The sequence below is a fragment of the Aaosphaeria arxii genome (genome assembly GCF_010015735.1).
Source record: "Aaosphaeria arxii CBS 175.79 unplaced genomic scaffold BU24scaffold_8, whole genome shotgun sequence".
Lineage (NCBI taxonomy): Eukaryota > Fungi > Ascomycota > Dothideomycetes > Pleosporales > Aaosphaeria > Aaosphaeria arxii.
The window spans coordinates 365131-385539 of NW_022983481.1; the positions used below are offsets into that span (position 1 = coordinate 365131).

Below are 20409 nucleotides of genomic sequence, written 5' to 3' on the forward strand. Positions count from 1 at the left end.
TTCTGATGTTGGATAAGAATCATCGATTCCCCGTATGAACAGGTAATCTAACAAAAGAACAAGTATCAATGAGTTGTCCTAGAAGGTTTATCGAAGGAAAGGCATTCAGTCATGTATGCTTCGATAGACTAGAAGATGTTTCAACGGTCACAGTATGATCCTTGCTTGTCACTTCATGGGACATCCCTTCAATTTGACAAGCGTGCGGCAGGTAGCACCAAATAAAAAAAATGTGGGGAATTAATTCAACTAGATATGAGCTTGACATTTACAAGTCTACAGAAGCGCAACCTTGTTTCTAGGCTAACTATTGCTAGAATTTGGGGTTGCGATGAGTTGCATCACCTATGCTTTACCAAGCATGTCATGAAGGAAGTCAAAACGAGTTTGCTTTCGAGTGACGACAACAACGGAAAATTGCCCTCCGTTGTCAACTTGCAATACTTTTGCTAATCTAGCGATGCGTGGGCAGCTCCACCCCGGACCGGTCGCCCGCCACTAAAAGATACCTGTGCCTGAAATGCCGGCGGCTACATATTGATTAAATTTAGGACTAGGTCACGCATCCACCCGTTACCACGTACACTTACGGCCTGGAATCGAAGCTCTTCGTTTCCATCATATTGGGGTACATCAATTCCATTATCGCCGATAGGGTTCGCTTGATGCGATGCTGTTTATTTCCCAGGGATTCTCCGATTGCGAGATTGGGAGAATACCTTTATAAAAGGCGAACGATTCGCCATCTCGAGATTCGTCCGTCTTTTTTATCCATCGCATCGCCATCATGTTGGGTTACACGACTCTTTTGACTGCTTTCGTGAGCGCTGTCTCAGCAGGTATGGACAGCTCTTCCACAGAATTCTCATGGCGCATTTACTAACCATAGTAGGCACTATCCTCTGGGACGGCCGATTTAATGAGATGACCAGCAGCGCCGACCTCAACAAGTGGTCTTGGGCAAACCAAGTCGGACCGTACCAATACTACATCCACGGCTCAGGTGCCGTCACTAAATATGTCAACCTGTCGCCAAGCTACAAGAACCCAGCGGACCTGGGCACGAAGCAGGGCGTGAAGATCACGATCGACAACACCGCGAAGTGGAACTCGGATATGTGGAGGACGGAACTCATCCCCCAGACCACAGCCGCCATCAATAAGGGCACCGTCTACTACCACTTCTCCATCAAGCGCTCGACGACGAACGTCCCTAGCGCCACCAACGAGCACCAGATCTGCTTCTTCGAAAGCCATTTCACCGAGCTCAAGTACGGCTGGGTCAACGGCGAGTCGGGCACCAGCAACACCAACCTGCAGTGGATGGTGGGCGGCCAATCGAAGTGGAAGGTCGAGCTCAAGGCTGATGAGTGGCACAACGTGGCTTACGAGATCGTATGTAACATTCTCGCATTAAATTGCATGCATGTCATCTAACGACCTGGATAGAACTTTTCTTCCAACCAGATTACTTTCTGGCACTCCACTGGTGCCGACCCGCTCGTTAAGACCGCGGGTCCCTTCTCCGGCAGCACTTCGTCCAACGGCGCTGATTGGCATCTTGGTGTCCTTCGCCTTCCTCGCGCTGGAAACGATGGCACTGGTGCTGAAGACTGGTACTTCTCTGGTGTTTACATCGAGAGCGGTTCTCTCACCACCTCTGTTAACAGCCCGGCATAGAGGACGAGGCTTGTATATATTTAGATCATTGAGCAGATGCTGTTACAGGCAACCTTTTGTACATATCATTATCAAGAAATCTAAATCGATGATTCCGGTTCTAATTTGATTTGCCTCTCCTGACAACAAGCCAAAACAGTGAATTTTGGTTCTTATTCGTTCATTGCCGGCTGAACTAAGCCTTTTCATGAAAGTGCCAGTAAAATTTTAATCCCTGACGAAAAGGTTCTTAGTCCTACAATCCATGTTCAGATTGAAAGAATCAATCATATGCACTACCAAAACTCATATACAATGGAACACCAATTCAATATCTCATTCATAACAACCCGCATTGAAATCATCAGCCTTCCACCCATGTGCAATCCTTACAAGAACACAGCAACCTATCATTTCCACTCAGAGCTGACTGTCGCAGCAGCCTGGCAGCCATCTCCGACAGTATATTTGCGGTTGTCTCCAGACTCCCATGTAACAGCACCATTGCTCTCCACCCTGATGAACTTATACTCAAAGCTCGTCTTAGCAGGGATGTTAATAGCACCAGACCACTGAGGGTTGGCATCAGTGTACTTGGAGGCATCAAGTGCTATCGCCTTGGAAGTGTCCCAGTTTCCTAGGGCAGCGATAGATCCGACGATCTTGATTGTCTGCCCAACCTGTGTCTTGACCTTCTCAGTGAAGGTGATGGAGACTTGAGAGGCTGGTGCCGAACAGCTTCCGGTGCTCGTAGCAGTAGGCGCATTAGTGGTTGTGGTGGACTTTGGTGGTGTTGTGCCAGTTCCCGATCCCGCGATAGCAATGTCTGCACAGCTGAGGTAGACCTGAGGTGTCTGGAAGGAGTTCCACTTGAAGGAAAGCAAGGTGTGGTTCGAGATGTAGTTGGGGATCTTGATCTTCTTGGTCACCGTGTAGCCTCCTGCGATGGAAGTATAGCAGGAGTTCAAGGGTGCATTGTCGACACCCCTGCATTTGGTGTCTTGGAAGCCTTTGCAGGAGAACCAGTCGTTGCGCCAGCATGCTTGCCCGGAAGAACAGTCCGCATTATAATCGCATGTCTGTCCACTGACATCGGTGCAAGGAAGAGTGCCTTTGGTGAAGCAATCCTCGGCTGCTTGCTTTTCTGCCTCAGTGGGGAGGTAGTTTGGATCAAGGAACTTGTTGACAAGTGCTTGGTCCTGGCAGATGCGGTAGGTGAACATGCCTCCGTGATCACCGTTGTTATCAACACACCACTGAACATCAATGGTATCTCCGGGCTTGTAGGTTACGACGGGTTCTTTGCCCCAACTTGCGCCAGGCTGGTTGTAGTCGACACTGACTCGAGCATTGTAGCCACAAGGCCCTGATCGGCCGACCTTGGCAGCGTCGAGATCCGGCCATGCTGTGACTGGCTCAAGGATAGTGCACTCTGGGCAAGTATCTTTGCCACTCTGTAAAGTTGTTAACGTTTGCCCTTGAAGACCATCTTTGTTAAGGGGTAGTGGTAGATACATACCTGAGCATTGAGACCAGTCCTGCTCATTGGAGAAGTCATGTAGCCGTGTGCGTTAACGCATCCCGCAAATGCGAGAAGCTTGACAATAGTTGACTGCATGGCTATGATCTTAAGAGTAATAGAACCAATTGAGAAGGGCAACTTGAAAGATCGTAGATAAGTATTGAGCCTGATTGAAGACCTGCCCTCAAAATGTGTTCAAAACTGCCTTACTTATATATCTCCATGGCCACCTCAATTGCCGGCTTGCTATTCATTGTGTCACGTCCATCAAGTAACAAGCGACCGCGGCCGAAAATTCTGACCCTTCTTAGATGCCCATACTATCACCAGATCCGTGTTGCCTCCGCGCCCTCCGGGCACTGAAGCTGCAGGATGTTCTCATGATACTCCCAAACTTCATCTTGGTGCATGTAAGATTTCCATAGTAAGCGAGCATTTAATATACATGCCGGCTCCTCAAAACAATATCTGGGGCTCCACAGCCCAAGAGCCGGGGACGCATGGCTGGTGTGTGGGGATCGTAATTAGCCCGGGGCTGCATTTCTAATTTGAACGTCGATATAAGCTTGCGGGATGTGTATTTAGTCCACGAGAACAGGCTTCATGAACATGTCGGACCGGCTTTTCGTCAATGACGACGGAAACAGGGAATATCCAAGCCAGCGTCGTCGGAGGTGAGAATTGCGGGGAGCGGCAGACTAGACGAATGAGGCAGTTGACTACCGCACAAACTCCCCTGACATGCCTGGTTCATCATGTACAACTCCACGTTTTGGCACGTGTGATTCATGGACCACGCTTCGTACAGAATCAACATTGGTTACGACTCGGGCCGACGCGTTGAACTGAATTCTCCGGACACATGCAGCATTGATTCTTGGCTTCTGCCGTTCTTCTAGCACCCTTTAGCGGCCGTCGTCTGTATACACAATTCAACCCAAGAGCCGAGGATGCCTTTGCTGTAAGAAACCTTAGCACCGCTATAGTTTACTCACACTAATAGATGAAATTACCTCTTCATCTTGGTTTGACGAGGAAATCGTCTATATAAAGCCCTACAGCATCTCGAAGACACAACCGCACCAGAGTCTTCAACATTCCAAAGACAACTGAGTCTGGCTCGCAACCATGAAGTTCTTCTCTCGTTTGCTCGCACCTCTTGCACTTCTATCTTCTGTCGTCTCGGGGGCAGATACCAATGCTTGGAAGTCTCGTAACATTTACTTCGTCCTGACCGACCGCATCGCTCGCAGCAGCAGCGACAGCGGCGGTGGATCATGCAGCAACCTTGGAAACTACTGTGGTGGTACTTTCAAAGGACTCGAGTCCAAGTTGGATTACATCCAAGGACTTGGTTTTGACGCGATCTGGATTACACCAGTCGTTGCAAGTCAGTGCACCTTATGGCCTCAATGAGCTCAACTAACAGCCTTCAACAGACAGCGCTGGCGGCTATCACGGTTACTGGGCGCAAGATCTCTACGGCATCAACTCGAACTATGGAACGGCAGATGACCTCAAGAGCCTCGTCAATTCTGCACATGCCAAAGTACGTACCTTGCAGCTGTGACCCTAGTCTGGTAGTTTGCTAATGCTATGTACAGGGAATCTATGTTATGATCGATGTCGTAGCCAATCACATGGGCTTCGGCGCTATTTCCGGTAATCGACCAGAGCCACTGAATCAAGAGAGTTCCTACCATGCCGCTTGCGATATCAACTATAATGATCAGAACAGCGTTGAGCAATGTCGCATCGCAAACCTTCCTGACCTGAACACCGGAAAGTCGGAAGTTCGAACTCTTCTGTACAACTGGGTCTCATGGCTCGTCAAGGAGTACTCTTTTGACGGCGTCCGCATTGACACTGTCAAACACGTCGAGAAGGACTTCTGGCCTGGTTTTGCTTCTGCTGCTGGCGTCTACTCGATCGGTGAGGTTTGGGATGGCAATCCCGATTACCTCGCGCCCTATGCTTCTCTTATGCCTGGTCTTCTCAACTATGCCACCTACTACCCGATGAACAACTTCTACCAGCAGAAGGGTAGCGCGCAAGACTTGGTCAACATGTTCGACAGAGTCAGCAACCAGTTCCCAGACCCTTCCGCGCTCGGAACATTCCTTGACAACCACGATAATAAGCGCTGGTTGAACCAGAAGAACGATGTGTCTCTATTCAAGAATGCTTTGGCCTATGTCATCCTATCGAGAGGTATTCCCATCGTCTACTACGGTAGCGAGCAAGGTTATGCAGGCGGCGACGACCCCGCCAATAGGGAGGATCTCTGGCGCAGCAGCTTTAACACCAACGCCGATCTCTACAAGGCCATCTCCCGCCTCAGCGGTGCACGCAAAGCAGCTGGCGGTCTCGCAGGAAACGATCACAAGCATCTCTACGTCACTAACAACGCCTACGCATGGAGTCGAGCAAACGGCAACCTCGTTGTCCTCACCACCAACACTGGCAGCGGTTCAAGCGGACAATACTGCTTCAACACCCAGAAAGCCAACGGTCAATGGACCAATGTATTCGGCAGCGGCACTTTCACCTCCGACGGAAGCGGCAACATCTGCCTTACTGTCTCCAACGGTGAACCAGTCGTCCTCGTTGCAGGCGGCACCACCACAGCCGCGCCCACCGCAACACGCACTGACACTGGCTCTACGCTCGCAACCTCAGTCTGCCCGACATCCGTTGCAGTAACGTTCAGCCAAAAGGTCACCACTACTTTCGGAGAAACCATTAAGATTGCCGGCAGCTCGACCGAGCTGGGCAGCTGGGATACCAGCAAGGCTCCTGCGCTCTCCGCCTCTCAGTACACATCGAGCAACCCCGTGTGGACTGGCACAATCAAGCTTGCGGCAGGTAGCTCGGTGCAGTACAAGTTCATCAAGGTGTCTAGTTCGGGGACAGTGACGTGGGAGAGCGATCCCAATAGGTCGTATAATGTACCTGCGTGCCAGAGCAGCAGCACGGTGACCAGTGACTGGCGCTGATTCGGCGAGCTGAGATGTCATGAGAGAAAAATTGAATGAGATGAGAAGGATCATGTATTGTTGTTCCACTATGAATCAGAGAAATTATGAGGTAGATTTGTATTCCAGACTGAGGTTGCCGATCTGCAACACTTTTATAAATGGTATTCCTTCCTTGATGATCAATGAAACGCTCGCTAGACTGCTGTAGAAATGATTAAACCCCCACTCTGTTCCCCAGTACCCATCAGGCTGAGGCCGCAATTCATGCCTCGCAGCACCCCTGCCCCCAATCAAGCGCACGCTTTAAGATTTTGGTGGCCGTGCATCATCGTCCATGCCACTATCGCTACTCGGCGAGCGAGGAGGTTCCGGAAGGCCTTCCGGTGATGGAGTTGAATGTTCGTTTGCTTCAACGTCTGTGGATGATCAATCTCAAAATGACTAAGCAATGCTTCTAGATGCTAACATACCTATGCCACGCACATTGGTACCAATGCGACGTTGTTCCAGAAGCGAGAGAAAGCTGATCACAGATTGGAGGCAGCCAAAGAGAACGGCAATGGCAATATCGGCAGGCAACTTCATGATCAGATGGCAGGATTCAAAAAAGTGGAAGTTACGGTGACCAAGCTTATACTCATAAGTAAATTTCAAAGTTAAAGAAAGGTTCGATAATCAGCAGTCAAAATATTGTCATGAAGAAAGATTTATGTAGTAACTACCTACCTAGTTACTGTGTACGAGGACTACGGCATAACAATGCAGATGTAGACGCTTGGCATGCCCGACAGGGCCCATATTAGGCAAGGCGTGGTGTGATGGGGATGAGATGACAATTTGCATGGCAAAAGGTTTGTACGAATTCATCTCACACGGCACGGCGTACTTGCTGGTTGGCTCCATGGACCTAATACATTGATCCGTATGGAAAAAGAGGTGACGACCATTGCGCAGCGCAAAAATATTGATGCAAAATTTGTGATGGTATTTTTGACAGATGGGATTAGGGCTTCTGCATTTTCACATGCATCATAAATGCACCGGTAAGAGTAGTCGCATTTGGTGCGACTACAGGTACGTGCTGTCTTGTATACAAGAGATGCAAAAGTACCATCACGGAATTGGACTTTTGCATACTCTTCTTGAAGGCGTACTATCAATCCAGGGAGGTTCACCGGAATCTGATTACTACCTCCGCTCCAATGAAGACGAAGAAGAGCTCTTGACACTTGTAAAGGACTCTGGTCCATGCATGGCATGGGTTGGCCACCTCCGCGGCTAGGAAGACCTGCAAGCGAACCAATACCGGGCATGAGGGCATGTGTAGCTTCCCGTAGATTGGATGAGCATTCACAATAGGACTTTTGACAAACGCACTGATATCCACCGTGTCGCGGGGCCAAGCGGCGAATGCATCAGCTCCCTCCGGAGCCCAATCAGCAGCCTAAAACCATGCCGCCAGTGTCAGCTCGAGGACGTGTCATTGCCTTTAACTAGAAGAATAGTACTTTTGTTGTCGTTTTTCATCGATTTTGTACTTTTGTTCGGTCTTGCATTGGGGCATGTTACCTTCATGTTTGCAATCTGGAAGGAACGACGATGATATAAGAGGGCCCGTGGCCCAGCCTCACAGCGAAGCCAGTGCATTGATCTTTGATTTTCCTCATCTACCACTTACAGCCACCGCCCAAAGCTGTCGCATCTCGTATCATTACCAGTGCAGCGTCTTCATACCTACAATTAAGCCCCAACATCAATGGACGATACAACACGCTGCAAGCCCAGCGTAATACAAAAAGGCCTGCGGTCCTACCTGGACCAGCAAATGACTCTCACGGAACATCCTTTCCAGGCTACGCAATGGAACACCAAAAATTCTCCTCTCCATCAGGTTGATCAACATCAACAGATCCCTGACTTAGGCCATCAGTCTACCGTAAATGACCAAAATAAACACCACAATGCCGGCTCAAGTTTTGCCCAACCAAGCTTTCCACACCTTAAAAAGCCCCAAAATCAACATTCAATAGGTCTTGGGGATCCTGCGCCGTCCAAGGACTGGTATGTTACGGAACATCCCCAAAGTCTAGAAGATCAAGAGATGCATGATCCAGATGACTTAGGGCATGTGCGGAGCCTCGCTACAGAAGATCAGACCGGGCTCCAGAATTTTACAACTACAAATGTCCATGTTGCATCAAGAGTCCGCAAAAGAAAGGTGCCAACATTGAAGGCTACTGATTGGGATCCCGTGAAGTCTTATGTCATCAAGACTCACATAGAGGAGGGGCAACCACTAGAAAAGGTTATAGAGCAAGTTCGGAAAACTTTCGGTTTCATTGCCAAGTAAGTCATCGTGACAAGAGATGTTTCCATGTTAGTTCGCCGATCAATAATGTGTAGCAAACGACAATACCGTACACGAATCAGTCAATGGAAAAAGGATAAGAATATCAAGAAGACAGAAATGCAAGCAATTGTCCGCAAGCAGCAGCGCAGAAACGTCCAAGAGCCGGACAAACCCCCTTTATGGTTCACTGTGAGGGATAGCTCTGTTAATCCAGAGAAGATACATCGATGGATGCGCCGCAATAATGTTTCTATGAACGACCTATACTCACCAGCATCCGCGGCAAGTAAGTGACACCCCTAATGTCATTTGAGCATTTGACCTAACCTTCAAAGCAACTCCTTCAGCACTAGAGTGTAAGACAATCTCTGAACTTGGATCCCCTGCTCCTAGCTCCTTCGATAGCCATAGACCTACTGATTGGGCTGCCAAATTTGCATGCAAAGATCCATCCAGTGCCGACATTATGATTGTCCGGTGGCAGACTGTGGAATCCATTGAGCCAGAACCTCTCCAGCATCAAGAACATGAAGGGGTAACGTTCGCCTCTACGTCTTACCATGCCTTTGAGGCCACTGGTAGATTACGTGAGAAGCTAGCGGATATGAGCTCAAGCGTGGTACATTTAACTGGCAATCACCTGAGCAAAAACCTAGAGGACAAATCAGACTCAGGCACCTCCACAGAAAGAGGATTCCGAGATGAAAACGACGTCATTGAATTCCAATCTGGCTCTGCTCTGATCGATTATGATTCTTTGGGAGGATTCCAAGATGACAACGACGTCATTGAATTCCAATTTGGCCCTGTTCTAATCGATCACGATTCTTTGGGCTCCACAGAGGATATTACGAATCGTTTGCCCGGAAAGGTCAAACAACGAGGCCGGCATGATCCTACCGATAGCAGCAAATACAGATATGACAGTAGTTTGCTCGACGACATTCAACTCCTTGCGCAGAGCTATATTTCACATGGATTTCGCGTCGAAATCAGGGAAGCGGAGGACTTTCAAATACCAGCACTGTATCATAGACAGAGATATGTGCGCCGTGTAAGTCTTAGTACTATGCTAGATGCATGGGCACAGGCACAGGATCACGGCATCTGTTATCGTGGGTACTATTCGAGCAGGTTTGATACTTTTGACATCAGAGCCAATCTCGAGGCCGTGTTCGGACCCGATTGCGTTGCGACTCTGTGGGCCAGGAAAAGGCATTTATCATCGCCTTTGTGTCACGCTTGCGACCTGGCGCTCCGCATGGACGGCTTGCCCAGTTTTACCGCAGATTTAGATGAAGAACTTCACAGTTTCTTGCAGGGTTCTCCCCGGATAGATCCTGATATATGGTGGTACTTCAATTCCTCGACTTTTTTCGACTGGCTAGCCGGGAGATACGATTGGATACTAGGGTACTCTGACAATCACACTCCCTTCCCATTCGACAATGTCTTCGGCCTTGATCATCCAGAGGTCCCAAAATACAAGTTCATTGTTGATGATGCTCAGGAAAATGGAGCGTGGAGCACGGAATCAATTGAAGCGATCATACGGTACAACAAATTTATCGAGAAGAAAAGAAAGGTTGATATTAGTAAACCTTTGGTACTGCTAGCATGGAAAGAATGACCTCTGCACAAATTGAATCAGGGCGCAGAAAGGTAAGCACAATGAGGAAGTCAGTATTCATTTTGATATCGCGGAGGATTCTCGGTTCACAATCTAACATTCGTAACTGCATTGAATCATCACCCAACAGTACCTTGAACGTTGCTAACAAAATGTGAATGCTGATCCCATTGGGATGACCATTACTTGACGCACTTAAGGATTACACAAACAGGGTATATACTAAACATGCTCAAACACTGTTTCGACAACAACGTGAAGCGACCTGCGCTTCATTTCAATACTATCTTACATCGCCGACATACAAAAATTGGGTATCTCAAGAAGTTCGGAAACAACAAAAAGAACAAAATATTACAATGACCAATATTCTCCTCGTTCAACCAACAAAATCTCTCTTCCCACACCATCACCCACTCAAACAACAACCCTAACCTCCCTCCTCCCGCCAACAACACCACTACCAGCCCTACCAACCCACTCCCCCAATCCATGATCGGCACTCGCCCAATACTCCCTCGTCCGCTCATATAACTTCATACGCTCCTGGAAGCTCGGAACCGAGACAATTTCCTTGAAGCCGAGGGGGCGGGTTTCGACGGGGACGTCGTCGATGGATATGGCGGTGCCTGAGTCTGCTCTCTTGGGACGGGTTGTCGGTGGCGGGGCTGAGGGCTTTTTGGGAACTTTGGGGGGCACGGTGGGTGGTTGAGATTGGAGTTGTGTTTGTGATTGCGGAAGGGGTCGTGGTAAAGGTGTGCGGTTCGGAACTTGTGTCTGTGGTGGCGTTCGAAGACGTAGTTGCTGTGATGATGTTGATGCCGGTGGTGGCGGTGGAGGAGGGGGCGGTAGAGTGAATGTAGGAGCTTGTCTACGCTGGACGTCTGCGCTGCGAGCGGTCTCCTGCGCCGAAGAGTCTTCTTTACGTTTCCCTGCCCTGTCTGGAGAGTTGGATGTCGCTCGATTCCGAAGTATCGACAGTGAGGTCTTCAACCGCAGGCTGGGTCTGTTGAAGCCGCTTGCGATGCTGTTGGACCTCTTCGGGGGTACTCTGGCGGCCATGTTCATGTGAGTTGGAACTTCGTCGGGTTCGATTGTCATTGATGTGAGGCTTCGTTGAGGCGGTTGGATGATGGGTGTAGCATTCTGAAGAGCGGAAGATGTCCCTAAGACGTCTATGCCACCTACGTGTCTAGCATCGAAAGGGCGGGATATCGTCCGCGCCTTGGGTCGTGTCATGGTGTCTATTATGCTTTGCGAAGCGAGCAACGTTGCCCACTGAGGTTGAAGAATACTGGGTACGGTTGTTTGGGAGTACAACGAATTTCGATCTGTATTAAGCGCTGGGATTTGTTTCGACTTTAATGAGGTGTGAATAATGCTCGCAATGGGTCGATTCCCTAGGTTGTTTGAGAAGCCGTCGACTACGTCTTCGAAGATTTGGGAGGATGAGGCTCTTTTAATGATTTCAAGGCGGGAGAATACGTCTTCGATAATATTGATGATAGCTAGAGTGTGAGTATACAATGCTAAGATGTGGTCAGAGGAGAAGGCATCACGACAGCGAAGGTACCGAGGGGACCGGCACCCGAGATATCGGTCGTGGGGGGACATGAGATGCCCCATCCACCTAGCCTGTTACTTGGTTCCTGCAGATGTAAAACCAAGGGGTCGCCCGGGACAGGACTAGAAGCGAGGCTGACATCGGACTCTCTCACCAAAAATTAGTTCAGTGCACGCTGACCGCTGCCCCCACCAAGTCCGGGGTCGCGAGCGAGACATGTGCTGTTTGGGATGTTGTTTGGCTATACTTGCGGCTAATATAGGCCTAGCTTGAAGAGGAAACCTGTTAGATCTCTCGAAGAATAATGACAACCTTCAGCTGGGTGATATGAGAAATAGGTATTTGAGTATAGGCTATACAATCGATTGTAAAGTCCTGATACATGCAGAAATCTGTTCCTTCGGCTGGCTGTGGCCCCGGCTGTGGCGGGAGTCTGGCAATACCGGCTGGGCTGAGATGCCTTTGCCTTCTCGATTCCAGTTGAACATTGTAAAGTTACGCTACCCACGTCTACGAGATCATATCGAACAACCCAGTACTGAATTCTGACCCCGGCCATGGTCCAGGCTATGATGGCAATGGTTGCGGCGCGTACTTGCGGAAAGGACTCAGATCTCTGTAGTAGTGGCAGAAACGGGCTCAAAACATGAAAGTTCAATCCAGCGAACGGAGCAAAGCGACGCTTCGCATCTAAGGATCACTCAGAAGCAAACATGCTCCCGTCAGAAGTTGCATTCGCACGCACATCAAGAAAGCAGACGATCGTCACTTTGAATCGTAAATCAGATATGGGTCGCGCGCTCTCCGCTGAATCTTCCAAGTATGGCTCGAACACCCCTAGGTAGGACGAGGTGGACTAGCATTGCTGGATAATTAAACCTCAAACCGGATAACTCGAGATGCCAGGTCGGCATGCATATCTTACTACCTTATGATGTCCTCTCAACTGCCAGAGTTCGCAGTGCATGGAAGCAGTGCATATCATGCTATAGATACGACTCCCTCATATAAGTCTTGGTGCAAAGGAAGCATCAATTGCCACGCTGAGGGAGCTGTTGTCGAGCGGGACGACGTCAGTCGAGATGGCAAGACGGACACGCCACTGTTTGACAGTCCAACGATTCTAGAAGACGTTTACCGCCAGGGAACACGAGTATCGAAAGCGCAGTGGAAGCAGGTATCTACCGTTCGAGATTCCCATAGTAACGAAGGTCGCCTGCGAAGAGCTGAGACGAAGCGAGAACACACTGTTACCAAACCGTTCGTCAATAACGTCTTTGACATATAGGAGACTTTCTGAGGCAGATGTTGTCTCCAAGCTTTGCGGGTCTGTCTCAGAAAAGCTGGTAGCGAACGGCTTGGCGGATTTCCACCAATCAGCAAGGATGCGCACCTTGGACGTCCGTTCCTCAACTGGTTAAGCGACTCAAGCTTCTCCAGGTCGTGATCTCGGATCGTGCTTCCGTTGCACGTCCCAACGGCGATGTAGATGGTTTTGTGATGTATGATGGAAGAGATGCCTAGCAGGGCATTCAGGAGGCGCCGTTATGCGACGAAGTGATGTTTCCAAAGCCATGCTTCGACCACAAGCGCCAGCTGCTAGTATCATTCACTGTCATGTTAGTCTCCACGACAAGGGAAGACCGGCACTACAGCTGTCGGCTGCTGATTCGAGATGTTAGGGGAGCTGTCAAAGCGGGAAGCTAGCAACTGTGGTTCGCATACACCGGCTTTACATATAAGATCAATGCGACTCTGCTCCTGGGAAGGGTTTTTCTTCTATCCATTCATCGTACAATAAGTCTTTCGTTTCCCATTCACACTCTTTCGAGGTTTGTGCTTTATTCCATTCTATCGTTCCTGGAGAATCGATCTCGGCCGGTCCTTTTATCAACATATACAACTTGTCTTATACCTCATTCACGAATAAACGATTACATTTGTCTTGTAACGGAACGAAAAGATCATCAATCACCGCAAACATGAAGCAACAAATCCTCCTCGCTCTTCCCTTGATCGGCGCTGCCATCGCTCGCCCTACCACCATGCGCGTAAAGCGAGAAGTTCCTCAGGAGCATGCCCACGAAAACATCCTCAGGGCCGTCAACGTCCTTTTGCAGCTCGACAACCCGGACAACATCCAGGATGCCGTCTTCGGTCTTCTTGGTAACGCAGCTGCTGCCCAAGGCATTGGCAACATTGCCGATCCTGGTAAGTTCCAACGTTGACGATGAAGCATCATTGAGAGGATATATATGCTTACAATCAATATAGACTGCCTTCATCAAGCTACTGCAGACCAGGCCTTTACCAATGCAAAGGCCGCAGGCGACGTCGACGGCATGACCAATGCCCTCATCTTCCGCGCTCTTGAGCGCAACACTGGCTCGGTTGGCTTGAAGTCGGTTCTCTGCGAGTCTATCAAGGCCGTCAACCCTGAGATCGCCGCCCTCACCCAGCACCAGGATCCAGCCTCTGACGGTGCGGCCGAGTTGAACAAGCAGATCACTACTGAGCTCGCACGTCAGATCGCTGCCATCGGTGGAGATCCTCTTCTCGCCAACGAGGCTAGCACCTTTGCCCCAGGCGAGATTGGCGACCCCACTGGCGCTGGAAACACCTGTGACGACGCCGACGATGCTGCAGGATGCATCAACTCCCTTGGTCTTCGTGTTGACGACCTCACCGAGGATGAGATCCTCGCAGCAGTCGCGGACGTCGCAGGAGCCGGAGCCGGAAACGCCACAGGCAACGCCAACGCCAACAACAACACTGGCAACGCATGCAACGCTGGCAACGCTGGCAATGCCAACAAGGGAAAAGGCAACGCAAACCTTGGAAACGCCAACGTCGGTAAAGGCAACGCAAACGTCGGCAACGCAAATGTCGGCAATGCCAACGCTGGTCTCCTCCAGAACTGCAACGCCGCCATCAACTTCGGCGCTACCTCCGACGGCCGTAAGGAAGACGCATTTGAGCCCGCTGACCTCTCCCTCTTCAACCACGGCTCCGCACAGAACATCGGCATCATCTCCTCCTTCATCTGCCAGCAGATCTCTAACCGCTGCGATGTCGGCGCTTCGATCGCCACAACGTGCCAGAGTGCCATCCAGGCTTCGACCGGCCTTGTTGGTGCTGCTGCGGCGAATGCCTTCAATGCTGCTCTTGGATTGTAAGGGATCTCTTACACTTGCCCTGAAAGGGGGATCGAGCTCTGCAATGATGGTGTGACGACTTTGGATAGAAATGGGGTTTTGGAGGGCCGGCATGGCACGAGATGGGATGAAGGGATAGGGCGATTTGGATTCGATATGAAATGAATGGATGTATTACCACTTGTTCCGAAATATTTACCTTGAAGAATAACAACAGCAAATTTCCTTGATCAAACATGAGCTTGTGCATTTATCTTCCTGTGATCGGTACTTCGCGTATTAAATCGTCGTTCTTGATCCTTAGATCTCTGTGCTAGAGTCGTAGAAATCGCAAGTCAAGATAGTTCGTCATAAATGGAAATTAAATAAACAGCCTGTAAATATATATCCACCCAGTAGTACAACTCAAGTAGAGATACTGTTCCAGAGTGTTCAATATTCACATCATGAATTCCTGTTTCAGTGGTGGGCTTCAACCCCCTAACAGACCTACACTATAGTTACACTTACATATGATACATTTATTTTATATTTATTTCTCCTTTCGACGAGACAATGCTCCAACACGATTGTTATAAACTATATTTTCTTATCTTCCTATAATATATAATTAAATGTTACGAAAACCAAGAAGTACCTATTAATTGTCGAAACGTCAATGATAACCTGCACAAAGATCCTTCCGATGCCAAGATATCAAAATTCAAAGTAATAGTGATATATCATGCTACATCCCCACCCCTCCTATCTTCTTCTTGCAAAGTACCCTTAATTCTGGTTATATTATACTGTTAACTGTTGAATTTCTATCCTGCGTCCACGAAATCAACGACAGATTATATGCCGTAAAGGCATGTACATACTCATCCATCCTAATATTGGAGAAATTCAACACAAAAAACTTCCCAGTTTCTTTTGAAAAGTAACAGTTTAAAATTGAAATGGAGACATTCGACACTCGTTTCCAAAGCACAGTTACATATAGGTCCTTACCTCATCGATGGATATTATCGTTCTGCTATCACCACAATACTACATCCACATCTCTTTACCCTACATATACCTCCTGACTACTACACCTTCTCTGAACCCTACCAGTAATAATTGCAACTACTCTCTTGATGGACCAAAAATATATCACACATCAACCGTCATAGCCATTTCCCTCTGCCTTCGTTTACTCATTCACTCACTCACTCAAAACCATCCATAATCTTACAACTACTGATCACCATACCATGCCATGACGTCGTGCCGTGCCTCCCGCTTCCCTGCTCACGATTATGCCCCAACACAGATAGTAAACCACAGCCTATGGGTGCACGTCAGCCAAACACAGTACGAAACATGCCAGCCAGCCCAGCCCCAACCCAACCCAAAACAAACTGTCCTGACACACGGTACGGTCTAGCACTCCAGGACTTGATAAACCATGATCGGTGATCGATGTACCCACTCGTTCTTACAAGGTACTCGTGTCTAGACTCACTCTACGAGGTACTCGTACCCATGAACAGAACTACTGCATGTTGGACGGCATTGTTTCGTATGGGCAACGAACCAACATCCGCGTATCCGGTTTACGAAGCTTACACAAACCTCAAGTCTACGTCTAGTTATTCACTTTTCAAACCCAGCACTCTACTCGTTCTTCCGTTCAATTGCTACATCATACGAACTAACTAGACCAGGTTTCAAATCTTCCATCATCGCAATCTTCTTTTGTCCCGTGTCTGTCAGGTCCTGTTGGAATTAATGAGAGATGGAGGGGGGGAGATGATGTCATGCGCTGGGATCGTTATCTCGATTCCACACCATCGTACAAGGTACCGGTGATTACGGGTTACAAGGATGATTGTAGTACGCATTCACCCTTCAACCATCAAAAATGACGGCGGTGGATGAGCTCTGGCCGGGTCTGGCTGGCTGAACAGTACGCCCCTCCCTCCCCTCCAGACGAAGCGTGAACGTCGACTTTGAATCGACGATAACTGGTGGTGGTGAGTGGACGGGTGGCCGCATAAGAGGTCTACGATCGAGGGATGGATCGGGTTAGTGTGTTTGGCTGTCTTCGCGAGTTTGACGCGAAAGTGTCGCGCCAAGACTCCCTCCCTCGTTGACGCCTCTCTCCCCGCGCTGCGCGAGAGTCGTCAGGAAAGCAGGTCGGGCCTGGATGCGTGGGGGGGCTTGCATGATGATGATGCAGGTAAACGCGGATGAGGGATGGTGGATGGTGGATGGGAAGGGGTTGATGCGGCCTGTTGCTGCTGCTCTGTCGTCGTTTGGGAGATGGGTGATGGTGGTGGAATTCGTTCGAGGATGTGATACCAACCTAGCAGGCAATCGATACCTACGAGGACGAGGTGCGTTCCACCGAACTACTCCGTAACAGCTTGTTGAAATGCACAGAAGGGGAAATGTGACAGCTCACATCGCCCCTCCAACCACTCATTCGCTCCATGCCATTCAGTTATTCAGTCACCCATCCAGCTCGCATCACCCACAGCCTTCATTCCAACGCCAGCCCCGATGTCTCAAATGGGCAGAAAAGCAAAGCGCAAAACGCTGCGAAGGACGAGATATGCTGGAGTGTGAATCGATAGAGAGGGGGGTGACGGCCATGTGACAGCGACCGTCCCGCGTGGCCACTCAAGCGCCATACATACAGGTCTAGTTACCTACGAACAAGACGGCCAAACTCGGACGGGAAAACGGTTGTGATACCTTGTACCCCCAAGACATGACATGCATTGCTTTTGGGCGCCCCCCTCTCAGGTTGCACATGAGAAAATCGAGCTGCTGTCCAATCGGGGAGATTATGGGGTGCCGTGGAGAGAGAGGGAGCAAGAGAAGAGGTAATTGCCGTTTCTGGAAGGGGAATGGGAATGGTATTGATGGCGGAAAAAGGAAATATGATAGATGTTGGGATGCCGCAGCAGGTGTAAGCGAGGATGAGATGGCCTGGATGGGTAAGTGGTTGGGATGATCAAAGTTCTTTTTTGGGGTGAGAGATATATTGGATCGATAGATGGATGGATGGATGGATGGAGAGATGCTGGAAAGGAAGAGAGGGATGAGCGTGAGATAGAACTTGTCTGCTGATCGGAAGTGGCGGGTAGTGTGGTTGTACTTGTGCACTTCGTTGGTGATGCAGTGTATTCGGTACATACCATATCCGAGTGATGGTTCCTCGGAAGGCTGGCAAGTTCCCAAGCTATGCAAAAGTTGACGCTGGATGTGAGCACAGAGGACAATTCCTCTTCAATCGGACCTCAATAATAATAGATAATTCTTTGCAAGCGTACTCCGCAGTCCGTACACATGATTCAAGTCTACTCGCTCACACGCTCTCTCGTGGAGACGTATGGTTTTACGTTGGGGCGGGGCCACAAGCACTGGATGCGGACGACTGGCTACCATGGGGCCAGTTGCTTTCTCATGCAGCAATCACTGCAGCACTGGCGATCGTGCATTTGTCCAGTACGCGATCATGAACGTAGTGTCTCAATGGAACGTGCTGCGGATTAAATAGCAGCAAAAGAATAATGCTAACGTCTGCTGCTACTGGTAAAATAATCCAGGGACTTCTACCAATTGTTGTGATGGTACGAGGTACTAGTAGAAGTCAGGCGCCTACTCGAGACAGCACTGCCTACCATAGGCATATAGGGGCACTGCTGTTGACTTTACAATAGAGCCAACGGCGCAATTGGGTTGCCAATTTTCTTCTGCAGGATAAACAGTCGTCTCCCCACCAACGATCACCAAAAGTATGGGGTGAGGAGGCTTTTGAGAGCGCGGGGGCAGAGAACGAAGGATGCAAGATGGGCTGAGCGGTTGACAAGTGTTCGTGCAGGACGGACGGACGTTGGAAGGGTGAGAACTTGAGGTGATCTAATCAGAGTTTCTCTATGTACAGAGAACGGAGTACTCCGTACATGCTGTTAGGTACAGTAGTGTACTCCATACATGCGATGGACACACCCAGATGGATGCGTGCTGTTCGATTTGATGCAGGGGCTCGTCTATTGCTATGGACTACTGTACCGCTTGCAGTAGTATACAATTGGAGTGAGGTGGTCTCCTTCTCATGCTGTATACGGAGTACGTACATAGCATGAACACAGCCGGATATTGTGGACAATAGGAAAGAAATCCATTCATTCCAGGTCTCTTCAGTCTCTTAGTCGTCCTCCGTAGTCTTTACCTAACAATCCTCCCCAGTCTTTGGCTTCTGCTGATTGGTCGGAGAGGAATACATACGTGGGCCGCGAATCGGGTCGTGGTCTGTGCGTCTATGCAGCACGCGACATTAGCGCGTATACCCACACGCGTCGTCAAAAAGGAAGCCACACTAAGCCCCTTTTGTAACACCACATCGGTTTTTTCCTTTCTGCTGCAGGAAGAGACAAGACAACTCACTTGCATACTTAGGTAGACGTACGTGTGGATTCGATTCAACGTGTTTCGCCACGGGACTGGCGTACCGTTCATTCGAGGGCCCTGTTGGTTCTTACTTATTTATTTATTTATTTATTTGTTGACATGTAGGTGGTTGTTGTCAAGTTCGTGTTTGTTTGACAACAACGAAAAAAAAGCACGAACCGTCGACAACAAAGTCGGTGTGGAGTAAGTCACTGGAGTAGGTGCCAGGTGGAGTATGGACTGTGAACTTTGTCATGGCCCATGGGCGATTGTTGAAGACAAGACAAGACATACGGTGAGAGGATAAAACTAGCGCGCACACGCAATTGAATTGTTTCGACGACACATGATCGGAAATATACTGTGTAGTTGTGTACGGAGTAGTGAAGGTGTAGCAGGCATGTTGAGTGTCGAGTCCTGTTTCCTTGTACCACAGACACGCGGATGTAACGACGAGATCTCCATGGAATACCTTTTTGACTGTCCGCGTGTGCGAGTGCGAGTGCGTGTAGCGTTTGAATCAATGGGGGGACGATCTGGAATTGGTCTGGTTCTGTGAAGTTGCAGGGCCAAGTGTGCAGGGTGCAGAGTGCAGAGTGCAGGAGGCAGTAGAGTTAGACTTGCTGTATGCATGTGCAGGGGAGAGGTGCGACCCCCCATGTATACACCTACAGCAATTATGTCCCGATGGAAGAAAAACCGTTTAGCGCCCATGCCAGCAGATCAGAGGAGTAATCATCTGCGGAGTACGGAGTACATCCATATGTACATGTATGCGATAATGTATGTACTCTACTCTGCTTAATCTCCCTGTACATGTATCTGCAGGTTACTCGGTCGAGCATGAGGCCAAAGTGCATTTACGGCTACAAGTACGGAGTACTACATAGCAGTCTACAGTACAGATGCAGCACAGTTGAGTACGGCAAAGGGTACAGCATTGAATCTGTCCAATCAGTGACGAGCAAACGTCCCAGCAGCCATCGGTAGCGTCGGCTAGTGTTTTTGGGTCGTCGACTACGATAGGACTAGCCGCTCTCTAGCCCGCAGCTGCTCCTTCTCTGCTTCGTTCGCTCCTGCCCACCCACCCACCCCACCAATTCACGCGCCTGCCAATTGCCAATCC

General features: G+C 49.3%; 8 protein-coding genes across 8 annotated transcripts; 4 read left to right on the top strand and 4 right to left on the bottom strand.

Moving 5' to 3' along the window:
- The first annotated feature begins 577 nt into the window (after nucleotides 1-577).
- Nucleotides 578-1779, top strand: BU24DRAFT_453448 (glycoside hydrolase family 131 protein). Its single transcript, XM_033531267.1, has 3 exons — nucleotides 578-839; nucleotides 893-1395; nucleotides 1450-1779. Exons 1-3 carry the CDS (start codon nucleotides 788-790, stop codon nucleotides 1678-1680), a joined length of 786 nt encoding a protein of 261 aa, XP_033380298.1. The 5' UTR covers nucleotides 578-787; the 3' UTR covers nucleotides 1681-1779.
- A 290-nt stretch (nucleotides 1780-2069) lies between these two features.
- BU24DRAFT_375292 (carbohydrate-binding module family 20 protein) lies at nucleotides 2070-3332 on the bottom strand (the record flags this gene model as incomplete). Its single annotated transcript, XM_033524589.1, has 2 exons — nucleotides 3179-3332; nucleotides 2070-3113 (listed from the first exon to the last, which is right to left on the bottom strand). The coding sequence occupies exons 1-2, from the start codon at nucleotides 3275-3277 to the stop codon at nucleotides 2070-2072; spliced, it is 1143 nt and encodes a 380-aa protein (XP_033380299.1). The 5' UTR covers nucleotides 3278-3332.
- Nucleotides 3333-3968: 636 nt separating this feature from the next.
- Nucleotides 3969-6322, top strand: BU24DRAFT_396649 (carbohydrate-binding module family 20 protein). Its single transcript, XM_033525312.1, has 3 exons — nucleotides 3969-4571; nucleotides 4621-4730; nucleotides 4786-6322. Exons 1-3 carry the CDS (start codon nucleotides 4310-4312, stop codon nucleotides 6175-6177), a joined length of 1764 nt encoding a protein of 587 aa, XP_033380300.1. The 5' UTR covers nucleotides 3969-4309; the 3' UTR covers nucleotides 6178-6322.
- A 140-nt stretch (nucleotides 6323-6462) lies between these two features.
- Nucleotides 6463-6744, bottom strand: BU24DRAFT_465541 (uncharacterized protein; the record flags this gene model as incomplete). Its single annotated transcript, XM_033532280.1, has 2 exons — nucleotides 6463-6575; nucleotides 6630-6744. 2 exons carry the CDS (start codon nucleotides 6742-6744, stop codon nucleotides 6463-6465), a joined length of 228 nt encoding a protein of 75 aa, XP_033380301.1.
- Nucleotides 6745-7622: 878 nt separating this feature from the next.
- BU24DRAFT_425788 (uncharacterized protein) lies at nucleotides 7623-10352 on the top strand. The gene is made up of 3 exons (XM_033528824.1): nucleotides 7623-8505; nucleotides 8563-8795; nucleotides 8845-10352. Exons 1-3 carry the CDS (start codon nucleotides 7916-7918, stop codon nucleotides 10137-10139), a joined length of 2118 nt encoding a protein of 705 aa, XP_033380302.1. The 5' UTR covers nucleotides 7623-7915; the 3' UTR covers nucleotides 10140-10352.
- Nucleotides 10353-10354: 2 nt separating this feature from the next.
- BU24DRAFT_425789 (uncharacterized protein) lies at nucleotides 10355-11763 on the bottom strand. Its single transcript, XM_033528825.1, has one exon. The coding sequence runs from the start codon at nucleotides 11751-11753 to the stop codon at nucleotides 10557-10559; it is 1197 nt and encodes a 398-aa protein (XP_033380303.1). The 5' UTR covers nucleotides 11754-11763; the 3' UTR covers nucleotides 10355-10556.
- A 1985-nt stretch (nucleotides 11764-13748) lies between these two features.
- BU24DRAFT_352891 (uncharacterized protein) lies at nucleotides 13749-14879 on the top strand (the record flags this gene model as incomplete). Its single annotated transcript, XM_033523754.1, has 2 exons — nucleotides 13749-13914; nucleotides 13978-14879. The coding sequence occupies 2 exons, from the start codon at nucleotides 13749-13751 to the stop codon at nucleotides 14877-14879; spliced, it is 1068 nt and encodes a 355-aa protein (XP_033380304.1).
- Nucleotides 14880-17424: 2545 nt separating this feature from the next.
- On the bottom strand, nucleotides 17425-18170 carry BU24DRAFT_267066 (uncharacterized protein). The gene has a single exon (XM_033522558.1). The coding sequence runs from the start codon at nucleotides 18024-18026 to the stop codon at nucleotides 17529-17531; it is 498 nt and encodes a 165-aa protein (XP_033380305.1). The 5' UTR covers nucleotides 18027-18170; the 3' UTR covers nucleotides 17425-17528.
- Nucleotides 18171-20409: the final 2239 nt, after the last annotated feature.

What these genes read in the sequence shown, in the direction of transcription:
- BU24DRAFT_453448 (XM_033531267.1), top strand. Translation starts at nt 788, where the DNA reads ATGTTGGGTTACACGACTCTTTTGACTGCTTTCGTGAGCGCTGTCTCA. An exon ending in CGTGAGCGCTGTCTCAGCAG is followed by an intron (nt 840 to 892) that starts GTATGGACAGCT and finishes TAACCATAGTAG; the next exon opens with GCACTATCCTCTGGGACGGC. An exon ending in ACAACGTGGCTTACGAGATC is followed by an intron (nt 1,396 to 1,449) that starts GTATGTAACATT and finishes CGACCTGGATAG; the next exon opens with AACTTTTCTTCCAACCAGAT.
- BU24DRAFT_396649 (XM_033525312.1), top strand. Translation starts at nt 4,310, where the DNA reads ATGAAGTTCTTCTCTCGTTTGCTCGCACCTCTTGCACTTCTATCTTCT. An exon ending in GATTACACCAGTCGTTGCAA is followed by an intron (nt 4,572 to 4,620) that starts GTCAGTGCACCT and finishes AGCCTTCAACAG; the next exon opens with ACAGCGCTGGCGGCTATCAC. An exon ending in TCAATTCTGCACATGCCAAA is followed by an intron (nt 4,731 to 4,785) that starts GTACGTACCTTG and finishes TGCTATGTACAG; the next exon opens with GGAATCTATGTTATGATCGA.
- BU24DRAFT_425788 (XM_033528824.1), top strand. Translation starts at nt 7,916, where the DNA reads ATGGACGATACAACACGCTGCAAGCCCAGCGTAATACAAAAAGGCCTG. An exon ending in ACTTTCGGTTTCATTGCCAA is followed by an intron (nt 8,506 to 8,562) that starts GTAAGTCATCGT and finishes AATAATGTGTAG; the next exon opens with CAAACGACAATACCGTACAC. An exon ending in CTCACCAGCATCCGCGGCAA is followed by an intron (nt 8,796 to 8,844) that starts GTAAGTGACACC and finishes TAACCTTCAAAG; the next exon opens with CAACTCCTTCAGCACTAGAG.
- BU24DRAFT_425789 (XM_033528825.1), bottom strand. Translation starts at nt 11,753, where the DNA reads ATGTCCCCCCACGACCGATATCTCGGGTGCCGGTCCCCTCGGTACCTT.
- BU24DRAFT_267066 (XM_033522558.1), bottom strand. Translation starts at nt 18,026, where the DNA reads ATGTACCGAATACACTGCATCACCAACGAAGTGCACAAGTACAACCAC.